Source organism: Ascaphus truei, chromosome 4 (assembly GCF_040206685.1).
Source record: "Ascaphus truei isolate aAscTru1 chromosome 4, aAscTru1.hap1, whole genome shotgun sequence".
Lineage (NCBI taxonomy): Eukaryota > Metazoa > Chordata > Amphibia > Anura > Ascaphidae > Ascaphus > Ascaphus truei.
Genome location: NC_134486.1, coordinates 234,583,037 through 234,595,284, shown reverse-complemented (window position 1 = coordinate 234,595,284; position 12,248 = coordinate 234,583,037). Strand labels below are relative to the sequence as shown.

Below are 12,248 nucleotides of genomic sequence, written 5' to 3'. Positions count from 1 at the left end.
CTGCCTGCCCTGGTGCCTGCTAGTACTATCATTGTATGCTGTTCCTGTCTGGACCTCCTTGGGACCTTTACTCATCTCCTTTGGATTCCGGAAGACTGGGACAGTCACTCATATACTACTGAGGTAAGTTTACCGTCGGGTAGTGTAAGTACCTGCTTAGTAGGGTCCACCTTGAGGTGGTAGCAGGCTTATAATTCCTTGGCCAATGGATTAGACTAAGAACCCTTATGTTATATTTAGTTTCGCTGCACCTTGCCGTTTCTGGCACTATGCCTTTAAGGAGGCTGAACGTCCTCCAAGAGGCAATTCCCTTGTGGATGTTACCTTGTGCTCTGGACTCTACCTCCCCAGCTCCTTCCATGTTCCTAGTTCCATGTTCCTAGTTCCATGTTCCTAGTTCCATGTTCCTGTTCCATGTTCCTAGTTCCCATTCCAGACTCCTGTGCTGAAGCGTTGGCTTTTCCCCGCGTTGGTGCCTGAGAACACGCGCATCCCCGCTCTGCTGCCAGAGCATGCGCACACTTGCAGCTGGACTAGTCGTGTCTCTGAGCTTGGCTCCGCACCTCCGGACGCGTCGCGCATTCTCATGCGCGCGGTGCGCTCACGTGACTACGTGCGCCTATCCCCAGCTGCACGGCAACTCACTCCCCTTCGTATCCCCTGCGGCTTCCCCACCTCGCTAACGGGTCCTTACCTTTCCCTGCACTTGTGTGTAGGAGCAGAAGCGTGACACACCCATGATCTCCCCTACCCTCGCCCCTTCCTAAAGTCTCTCCAAAACCCTTCAAAGTAACCTACCTCCCGATCAAATTGCCCCCACTGTCAGATACTTCACCATGCCAGTAACAAGACTAAATTCAGAGACCTGAACCCCTGCTAACTAACCTCTCCAGCTCTCACTGCACCTAACTCATAGCCCAACCATAATGTTCTCACCTCTACCCACCACAATGACATCTTAACAATTACTCTATAAATCAAATTTATATGTAACGACAACTTTGTTTTAGTAACTAATGTACAGCGCCCTGGATGAGGGCACTATACTGTATAAATGTTGTTATAAATAAATGTGGCCAACGTTATTGCAACCCGTGGCGCACGCGATATGGTGCGATAGCCCAGCTTCTTCGCGTGCGACTGATTCAAAACAATGGCTGCTTCTTCCGCTAACGCATTGTGTATGCCCCTCTGCGGCGCACCACGGGTTGCAGTAAAGTTGGCTACATCTGGTTGTTAACACAATAGATGCACTGGTGCTATGACCAGGCAGGACAGGTCTCCCATCCCACTACCTCAGGATACATGTAACACTTGTAGAGAACTGTAGATCAACACCACTGCGTATTTAGAAATGCTATTCTTAGCTTAAAGGTTACTTACATTTTCTATTATTGAATTGTAACATAATGAATTTAATTCAATGGATGTGCCATTTCATGTCTTATTCATTTTTTAGTAATTTACATTTTCTATTTTATTGATTTTTTCAGCGTAGCATTTAGCCAGTGTGGTTAACACAAGGTACAATTGCAACTCTATGTTTTTATGTCATTATGGATCCTGTTAGGTTATTTTACGTTAGTCTGTTAGTTATATTTGTGTCTATTTTTTATCTACCACTTAGGTCAGGGGTCGGCAACCTGTTGCACGCGGCTCTTTCAGCACCTACATGCGGCTCTCCTCACTGTCCTGGGTTCCCGCTCCCCAGCTGCTTCCTCTCTCCCTCACTGTGCTGCCCTTGGCTGCGGGGGCCCAGCCGGCGCTGGTTGGGCCTCTTGTTGCCGCCCGGCATCTCCCCAGCCGCTGGACCGCCTCCGGCATTGTCCCACGCCGGGCCTCTCATGTCGATGCGCACCGGAAGTGCGCGCCACCACTTCCAGCGTGTGCCGACGTCGCAGAGAGGCCCGGCGTGGGACAATGCCGGAGGCGGTCCAGCGGCTGGGGAGATGCCGGGCGGCAACAAGAGGCCCAACCAGCGCCGGCTGGGCCCCCGCAGCCAAGGGCAGCACAGTGAGGGAGAGAGGCAGCAGCTGGGGAGCGGCAACCCAGGACAGTGAGGAGAGAGGTAGGCCCAATGTAAGTATGTGTGTGTCTGTATATATTTTTTGGGGGTGGGTAGTGTGTGTGTGTGTGCGCACGCGCATGTAATTGGGGGGCGGTAGTAGTGTGTGTATTTGGTGGGGGTAGTGTGTGTGTATTTGGGAAGGGTAGTGTGTGTGTGTGTGTGTGTGTGTGTGTGTGTGTGTGTGTGTGTGTGTGTGTGTGTGTGTGTGTGTGTGTGTGTGTGTGTGTGCGTGTGCATGTATTTGGGGGGGAGAGTGTGTGTATTTGGGGGGAGGGGGTAGTGTATGTGTATGTATGTATTGTGTATTTGAAAATGACAAACTGTTTTGCACTGAAAAACAATGGGGAAAAAAACAAAATAAAGGGACTTCTTATTGTGAGATGCATTTTGTTCCCCCACATATTTTTTCTTTTCCCTAATTCTGATGAAAGCAAGTTAGTCGTATGTTTATGCTTATACTGTATATACAGTATATGTATGTGTTTGTGGGGTGCAATATTCATGCATGTGTTGCGGCTCTAAGAATATTTTGGACAAAGACATTTTTTATAAAATGGCTCTTCTTCCTTGAAAGGTGGCAGACCCCTGACTTAGCTGAATAAGACACTTTTTTATACACTGTTTAGCACTCTGTGGCTTGTCACAGACATTTACATTTTCTATAGGTGTTGTGTTGATGTTTATACACTGTTGCTTAGCAACCACGCCACTTACGTTTTGTCGCCATTAAGCACACATTAACGCTTGTTTCAAGTGAACACGCCCACTCTTAAGTATATGTAAGTATATCTTCACTAGTATCTTGATGAAGGTCTAAGTTGAGGACTGAAACTTCGATCATCTTTCAATAAATCTATTTGAATACTTTTTCTACCATGTCCTCTAGTGCCGTTACTTCCCCTCATTTGAGAGAATTGTTTTAATTGCTGCGCATACCTGGCTCGTGAGGGGCGTGTACCCGAGGCATTTTCTAGGAGTCGTGTGAGTGCATCTTATTTCTAGTTCTACACTTGTAGAGAAGATAGGACTTCAGCAATTCCTAATTAAATGTCCATTTAATATACAAACTTGAAAAAGAACAGGAGGATAATGAACGTTTAAAGTTTGATCTATGAAATATGCCAATATCCTTAGTTTACTTTTATCCTAGGCAGGTCTCCTCCTGTCTCCGAAGCACTATTTTGTTTCTGAATACCCTTACCTGAATTGAGGTGTATCCTGGGCCGTGACCACACCAGTTATTGTTCCAGAGAAATCCCTAAAAAAACATTGATGTGGGCGCCGAGTATAAACGGTTTGCTACTTACATCTCCCAGTGACCGCTCCAGACATGATGTTACCTTCATCAGGCTCAGGGAGATCTGCGTGCCGTCCAAGCTCTGCAGCACAGCCAAGGTACTGAGAAATAACTGAGGAACAGTTATATAGGATTACAAGAGGTGCGGAAAGAAGGTGAGAGGGTTGTTTGACAGTGTGCCAAGTAAATCATAGAAACTAGTACTTAAAAGGGTAATCCCTCCTAGGATCAAAGAGTACTAATGACAGTGACATGTTTATGGTGGTTATACCAGGAGTGGCCCACTCCAGTCCTCAAGGGCCACCAACAGGTCAGGTTTTAAAGATATTCCTGCTTCAGCACAGGTGGCCCAGTCACTCAGTCAACGACTGAGCCACATATGCTGAAGCAGGGATATCATGAAAACCTGACCTGTTGGTGGCCTTTGAGGACTTGACTTGGTCACCCATGCGTTATACGGTATGTGGAATATTGATGCCTTTTGTAGCCAAGTCAGGCACCTATAAGTATTATTATGTTAGTTAATAGACAACCGAGACTTGGGAGGGGTTTGATCTCTATCTGACTCCTCCCTTTTGTCTGATGTCACTGCGTTTTTAATAAGAATTTGAACAGCCAAAGCCCCCTCTCTCCTCCACTCCCCCCTTACCTTTATAGGCTCACTGACGAGGAGAGGATGGCCTAATGCTAAAGAAAACTCCTCAATGACAAATATTCTGCCTTTTCAGAAATGCAATTTGCAACTGTTTTCTCGCGAAACAAAAGAAAGCAAACATTTGCTTTTGGCATTGTTAGATTTGGTTAAAGAAGAATTATATTGTTGACAAGGATGTTTTTGGCCGGCTACGTGGAATTATCTTTAATCCAGTGCTCAAAGTGCGAGGTGGTACAAACCCCCCCCCCCCCCCCCCCGTCGGTTTAACTATTTACTATATTTTTTTTTTATTCAAGAACGTCAAATAACACTTTATTTTTTCAAAAAGCTATGTTTTAGATATACTTTATAACTCCCTAATTTTTAAGCATAAATATTGCTAATGTACATTCCAAATATCTCCCCCCCCCCTCTCAAGTGATTAATAAATGTATTTTTTTTTTTTTTAAGAAAACAGGCACAGCACCATTACTATTTTTAAGAACCGTTGCTCGCTTATTTCAACGACTCGCTCGCTGATTTCAAACACTTCGGCCTCTTACCTCTGCATTGTTTGTCCAGTAGAAGCACCACCCAAATTGCTCCTTAAAAACGTCACTAGACAGAGATGAGAGATGTGTGTGAACCGCCTCACACAGAGGCCCCAGCAGCCTGACGCTTTGTACATAGTCCAAGCGCTCACCTGCGCATGGGAGAAAAGTGCACCGATACATCCGTTTTAAAATCTCCTTTTAATTCAATAAAAATAGGCATACAGAAAGCAAAATGGGGAAGGGAAGTGCGATGGCAAGAAAAACAACCAAGTGTAAACAAGAAATAAATACAGTTTTTAGATATTCTTATTACAGAATACAAAGTACAAATCCAAACATAAATGTTGCTCGACCCTCTTTTATTGGAATGAATAGACAAATCTGTAGATTATTGAAACCTTGCTGCAGTTTAATGTGAACTCCAAGAGAATCACGTTTCTTATACCAAGTTCCATTTCTGAATGGAAAGCGCTCCAAGCATGAGCATCGGGTGTCCTCTGATTTACAAAAGCGCGCACAGGGTGGGGGGGGGGGGGGGGAAGGGTGAGCGGCATTGTGGGCCAGCTGAGCGCGCAGTGAAGTCAGATTTTTTTGGTAAGCGCTGAGCACGGGTGAGCCCGCGCACGAGCAGGAACTTACATATTTATATGTAAGTTAACACGGCAAGCGCCACCCGCTCAGCACTAGCGGGGACGCAGCCTTACACACGCACACACCTTACCTTGGGTGAGGCCCGAGGACTCTGCAGCTCATTCCTTCAGCTCCCTGCTCCGGTTGGACGGAAGGTGAATATCAGCGCCGACAGGAGGAGGGAGAGTAAGGCAGACAGTGACCCCCGGGCTGCTGCATGGGGAGCTGGGGAGCAGCAGCGTCTGGCCCACCACAATTTACAGGGCCCCCTAACCTTGGGGGCTCCTACGAATCTTACTAGTAGTGTGTAATACGGCACTGGTCGCGGGCAGGCCCCCCCAAGACATGAACGTCCCCCCTGAAAAATGAGCATTTAAGGCATGACGTATTCCATATGTCATAAGGTCCCTAGAGTAAGTCATTGGACACACAAAGGCATGATAGTCATCTCAAGATAGGTCACTTTTACTATTGTATATCAGCCAAAGTTTATACAGCCTACAAAAGACATTCAGTACATTGACAACTTTGGTACGCTCTTATAAGCCAATTGGTGAACAAAACTGACCTGAAGCAATGTAAGATATAGTGTCACTTAGAGTCTTCCAACATACTCTATTGTCCTCACATAAGACCCTTCTAATATCGTAACTGACTTCTATCTCAAATCCAAGGTTACAGACCATGTGGTGCACTGTCGGAGAAAGGCAGGTGGTGACAGGAAACGTTTCCAGCATCTGAAACACAAAATATTCCCGCTAATGAAACCAACAAGTATAAGGAAGTAAAAAAGGAGCAAACATACACAAAAAAAAAAACTATTTAAAGACACTTTTAATGTATTCTAATGTAACAAGCATTTTTGTTTCTATAGCAACCATTTACAAAGTCACATCCCCTTCCTCTTCTTAAACTGACTCTGGCACTTGAGCCCTGCCCTCTCTCTAGCAGTGCACCAATTGTATCTAGTTCCTGCCTGGTCACATGATCTTCCACACAGAACTTTCCATCTTGGGTAAACTTCTATAGCCCTCACAGTGATATACAGAACCTGAGCCGAATCTTCAGTGATCGATCACAGGAGAACAGATCGATCGGCAACATAGCTAATCACTTGTCAGTGTGCAGATTGAATTTATGTACATATTGAATGGATTTTTTTTTAAATAAATGTTTTTAAACGGCAGCTTGAACAGAAGCTTTAATAAGAGATGCTATGCCACCAAGTGAATGGGCCATAGGGTGTCTTCCGCCACGGAAAAGTGCCTTATGGCACAGCATCACTTAGTTCATATGCCTCCAAATATCTGCACGTAAAAAACAATTATAATCGCCCTTTGTAAAAAGTCAGTTTTCATAACAGGAAACCTCAGAAGATGTCAGACTCCACGTTACTATTTAAAGGAGCAGGCTCAACATGTAAAATGTTTTTAAGAAAATGTATTTTTCCTTAAAAAGTTACAACACTGGTCTATGTAAAATGCACGGAGAAATAGAAGGCAAATAATGCAGAACAGTAATCTTCATGCACAGCAGTGTATTCATTACAAAACCATTATATTTGATGCACTCAACCTTAACATTCAAATCTAAATGAATTGATGCATAATTATCTAGGGAGGGAAAAAAATCAGGCTTCTTGTAGACAGTTTAGAAATGTAGGCTTATATCTGTAGTAAGCAGTGCTATGTCGTGACAACTTCTGGAGCTGGAAGACCCCTTACAGTCCCTTCAACAGATGTTCTCGCATTAAAATGGGTAAATTATAGTCTAGAAACTTGACATGCCACAGGTTCTCAACCCCAACAAATTGACCCATTCAATATGTCAAGCCATTGTATCTGTTTTGTTTTTCAATTGCTATGCACACAAGTATTATCTCATACCAACGGAATGACAATGAATATAGTACAGTATGCATTACCCTGGTTTGTTCAGGTGAGCCACAAAGAGCCCAGTACGGTCAACTCTCTCATTTGGGTCCCTATTCAATATGCTGTGAAGCTGCCTCTCTGTGTCCTGAAAGTCAATGCACATGCAGACCTGCCAATTCACATGGGCCCAGATCCACAAAAGGGCGATAAGCTTTAGCACGCCTTTACTCCCATTGAAATGAATAAGAGTAGAGCTGTGCTAAAGCTTAGCATCCCTTTGTGGATCTGGGCCATGGTGGAGTGTAAAAATGACATGCGAACTGTGAAAAGGAGGTATTCACATGGAAGGGGGGAGGGGGGAGTTGGGGCAGAAGGGGCAAAACCTGTCATTACACCAGTGAGGGGAAGGGGGGCAGCGTTTGTGATTCAGCATCATCATGTTGAGGGCAGATCTTGTCATCACATATTTGGCATCACCCCGCTAGGGGGCAGAGCTTGTAATGATGCATTTCGCTGAGCCATACCCAGTCAGTTTGTACACGAATGGAGCTTAGAGGCTTCACTAATATGGAGAAATATCCTCACAGTATGTTGAATAAGGACTTTGGAGAAAAAGTTGGGCAATGTACCAATATGATAGTAATATTGTGATAATAAAAAATGTCAATATCAACATGTTTTGTTATCACGGTACTACTGTCATTCTGCCATTGATATTTTAGGGACAGCTAGTGCATTGTGGTTTAAAACATGGCAGCTTTATGAAGGCCAAGCTACCAATGTAAAACAAGATAATAGCGCCCCTTCTTCACCAGGAGGATCGCTCTGCCCATTTCTGATGTTCAGGGATAGGGAGAAAACAAACACATATAATTTGTAATACATGTTAAAGAACCATATATATGTAGCCAGGGCTGGTTCTTGGCTACCAGTCAGTCCTCCCTGGCAGTAAGTCCTGGTAAGAGCAGGCCTGCCAGTATTTATCATGGGTATGTATGTCTTTATTTATATAGCGCCATTAATGTACATAGCGCTTCACAGTAGCAATACAAGTGACAATCATATAAATAACAAATAACAGATCATGGGAATAAGTGCTTCAGACATAAAAGTTAACATTTGGGAAGAGTCCCTTCTCTGAAGAGCTTACAATCTAATTTGTAGGTAGGAAGAACGTACAGAGACAGTAGGAGGGCGTTCTGGTAAGTGTGTCTGCAGGGGGTCAAGCTTTATGTATCATGTGTATATTAATAGCCACTGTGCTACTCATATGCTTCTTAAAGCAAGTGTGTCTTAAGGTGGGTCTTAAAGGTGGATAGAGAGGGTGCTAGTATTGGTATTGAGGGGATGGGCATTTCAGAGGTGTGGGGCAGTCAGTAAGAAAGGTTTAAGGTGGGCTTTCCCCCACTCCCAGCAGTACTCGAGTGACGGGAGGAGGTGGAACCAGGCCTGGGTTCTACCCAATCCTGGGTCAGACCTGGTGCCCTCCTCCTGGCTGTACATAAGGGGATTGCCGCCCAAATTTAGTCAGTGCCTCTCCCCACTTGAGAGAAGCAGGTCACAGACAGGTTGCCTGAATACTGGCCTTCCTTGTTCCTCTTCCCCTTGGGGGGAGAGCAGGTGTATACCTTTCCCCTGATCCTGATAGAGGATCAGGGAAGAGCAAGGTCTGCTGTGGGGGCCCTTGACCCGTAATGAAGGTCCAGGTACCATCCTACAGCTGGATACAACACCAGAGACTGCTTTGGGCAGAAGTCTGCCGTGACTGCATTGAGCTGAACAGAATAACCTGTTCCAGTTATTATATCTCCTGTCTGGTGTGTAATCTTTCCGGGGAAGGAGAGGGAATTATGTTCTACCGTAAGAGATTACCTCCATACATTTGGAGCCTGTGGCAGATGGAGGCGCTGTACCACTAGAGATCTATGTCGGGTATGTACCCCAGAAGCCTGTCCTGTATCCCCACAAACATCGTCAGACAACTCAGCCCTCTTGCTTACCAACAGATAGCACGCAAAACACACGCTGTAATGGCAGAATTTCCCAGAGACCAGGGGAAACAGTTATATATATTTCCCCCTATGTGGGAAGCAGGGGGTCTGGAGCTGAACCGCGTTAATTTCAGCTTTAGGGAATCCCTGTTTCCTGAGATACCTCTAAAACGTGCTGCCGGTATCACAATCCTTTTTAAAGGTAACGCGTCATACATGCCAATAGAAAGCTGCAAGGGTCGACGTCTGAGCTTCCTATAGGATGGACATTTAAATAGCCATATTGGGAGCTCAGCATTTATCCCTGCTTCCCACCTAGGACAAAAAAAAAATCCCCACCCCCGAAGGGGGAATGCCGCTATAAAACTAAATACATGTAGTATGATAAAATGTTTTCAAAATAATTAAAAGTCAACCATTTTTCCTACATGAACAGATATTTATCCCAATAAATATAGTTTATTTTACTACATCAAGGCATCAATTGCTTTAAAAAAATGCAAATCACACTCATTTACTTCAATGGATTTGTGGCACCTAAAATTCATATTTCAACTCTTCCTTATTTGGAGTGGGTCTCACTTATGGGGGGACTAGTCACACTCAGTTTTTAGCAGCAATGGTCCCACAGATTTAGTTGTAATTTCACTGTCTAGATCAGGGCAGTATAAACTAGCGTCCGTAGGCCAAAAATGTGGCTCGGGAAGTGCCTTGATGTGGTTCTTGAAACTCTCTGCTCCTGCTAATTTCATACCAATTGGTTAACTTAGTTACTTACTTAGTTGCAGCTAAGTGCATTTTTTCGCAGAGAAACGCACTTGTAACTTAAGGTCATATATAACTATATACTGTATGGTACAGTTGTTATGAAAGCTTGCAAAATTTTGAAATATAATAATGTTAGGTCATTACATTTATCTAAAATTACATTACAATAAGATAATGGCCCTTCTACTCCTAAATGTTTTCTGATCTGACCCCTTGGATTTGAAGAGTTCTGCTATAGAATGTTAAATAATTAGTTTTTTTTTTTTTTTTTGCAACTTTAATGTTCATCTGTTCTTTTATCCCAACCCCCTTCAATCTCATTAATTTGAGTACACCCAAACAGCCTCATTATCCCTCAATCTGATACCCAGCATTTTTATGAGATCAGATCAGTTGCCCCGTCCTAGGTTGCCGTTTGAGAGCTGAGTGAGAGCCCCAGGTAGCAGTGGTGGTAGAGGATGCTCAGGCCTGGCACCGCAGCAAACCCGTTGTCATGGAAACAGCCACACTGCCTCACTCACCCTCACACTACCACACTGCTGCGGGGTTCCGGAATCTCCCTCGCGCATGACGCCGCCGAAAAGATGAAGCACTCGAGCCCTGATTGGTCGCTGGACTCAGGGAAACTGAAACTACCCTGCGGCCATCATTGATTCGGGAAGTCTGTTGAATATGGTGGGAAGAAAGTGGAGAACCTGGAAAATAGATCCCGTTTCTCAGCCGAAAGTAGAAATCGCCAAACAAAATAAGCATATCTTCTCCCTTGTAATATAACAGTCCTAATTTTAAACAGAAAGCCATTGATACATTGTTTCGGTGATACTAATATCGAGGTTGAAAATGAATGACACCTCTAGTATTTATTTATTCGTTTTTCAGATAGATTTAACGTAATGTTTACTTGGAATATATAGGACAAGTGTCTATCTGCCCACAACCAAAATGGATTCTTCGTCTACATCACGTGGCTTCAGTTGCTATTGAAATTCACGCCGTTTCCTACAGACACATAAAACAACGACAAATAGAACTATCTGTGACGTCATCTGTTCCCAGAGCGCGCAACCAAACAAGAAAAAGGAAAGCAAAATAAACTGCTTCTATGATGTGACCCGGGCACATCACCTGTCCAAAACCGACCAATCACTTTCGTTTAAATTTTTTTTTTTTTTTTTTTTTTTTTAAAGCGTTGCGTGACGTCACCGGTTACCAAAACAAAGTCGTTTCCATAGCAGATGTCGCGCGCGCGACTGAGTACAAAAGGGTGTGAACGTTAACGACCGCGTAGTCACTAGTCTTCAACCGGGTGGTAAAGACGTGTCTGTGAGGTAGAGAGAGACGTACAATGGAGGTGAAAACATCATCTGCGCCGCCAAACAGCAGCCAACCAACTGGAAAGCGCCGGCTCAGCATGTTTGAGTCGGACTCGGTGAGGCTGGAGCTCATAGGACAGACATGTCTGCAGCTTCCTCTCCCCTATATCTCTCACATCACTCGCCACTACTACTATAGTGTGCAGTTGCTGTTTTCCCAGATTGTAATATGTAATAACTGAGACTGGGGGGTTCTGGGTTAATAGAAATATAGATTAGAATAAAATAGTGAATAGAAGATGAGTGACTTCATAAAGAGATGGAGGACATGCAATGTTGGCAGATCACTGGTGCTAGAATTAGTGAATATTGTCTGCAGATAAATGAGATTTGCCAATTTACCTGTGAGATTTAACAGGTCTGTAACCCTGTCTACAAACATGCTGGTAATCCAACAATTTATAGGGTGCTTAAAATCACAGATAAATACAGTATTTTCCAAAAACAAATAACGTTTGTTGCTAGTGGCCCTCGTGGTGAATCAAATATGACCATGTATGTATGTATGTATATACAATATATCTTTATATAGCGCCATCCAGGTACATAGTGCTTCACAGCAGGAACACACGTGACATAATAATAATATAACACATGGTGGGAATAAGCGTTTCAGACATGAAAGTAACCATAGGAAAAGGAGTCCCTGCCCTAAAGAGCTTACAATCTAAGACTGCACTTATAGCGACGGGGCATTGAAACAAATGCATTGTCACAGTCGCGTGCACTTATAGTAAATGCGACAGAGTGATGGCTTGGTTGCAGTCGCTGGACGTCAGCTCAAATTGATTTTTCCAGCGACCACAGCCTGTCGTCACCGTTGCCGGCACTATAAGCGTAGCCTAAGTGGTAAATAGGGAGAACTTACAGAGACAGTAGGAAGGTGTTCTGGTAAGTGCATTCGTGATGTATAGTAATAGCCAGCGGAGCTACCCATATGCTTTATTAAAGAGGTGTGCTTTAAGAAAGGTCCTAAAGGTGGAGAGAGAGGATGCCAGTCGGATATTGATGGGAAGGGCATTCCGGATGTGTGGGTACAGTGAGTGAGAGGTTTTAAGT

At 44.2% G+C, this 12,248-nt stretch overlaps 2 protein-coding genes across 8 annotated transcripts in view; one reads left to right on the top strand and one right to left on the bottom strand.

The window, feature by feature from the left end:
• The window catches only part of ERMARD (ER membrane associated RNA degradation), a 93,068-nt gene extending 82,165 nt beyond the window's left edge, over positions 1 to 10,903 (bottom strand). The window contains exons 1-4 of one of the 6 annotated variants that reach the window (XM_075597035.1): positions 10,338 to 10,903; positions 5,752 to 5,920; positions 4,563 to 4,702; positions 3,376 to 3,477 (exon numbers count right to left, since the gene is read on the bottom strand). In XM_075597035.1, the coding sequence (XP_075453150.1) occupies positions 3,376 to 3,477; positions 4,563 to 4,702; positions 5,752 to 5,920; positions 10,338 to 10,385 (459 nt within the window). In that variant the 5' untranslated portion in view covers positions 10,386 to 10,903. The other 5 variants (XM_075597036.1, XM_075597030.1, XM_075597032.1 and 2 more) reach the window with 5 other exon arrangements.
• Positions 10,904 to 11,017: 114 nt separating this feature from the next.
• Positions 11,018 to 12,248, top strand: part of DYNLT2 (dynein light chain Tctex-type 2) — a 53,199-nt gene continuing 51,968 nt past the window's right edge. The window contains exon 1 of one of the 2 annotated variants that reach the window (XM_075597040.1): positions 11,018 to 11,167. In XM_075597040.1, the coding sequence (XP_075453155.1) occupies positions 11,162 to 11,167 (6 nt within the window). In that variant the 5' untranslated portion in view covers positions 11,018 to 11,161. Of the gene's footprint in view, positions 11,246 to 12,248 lie in introns of both variants that reach the window. The other variant, XM_075597039.1, reaches the window with a different exon arrangement.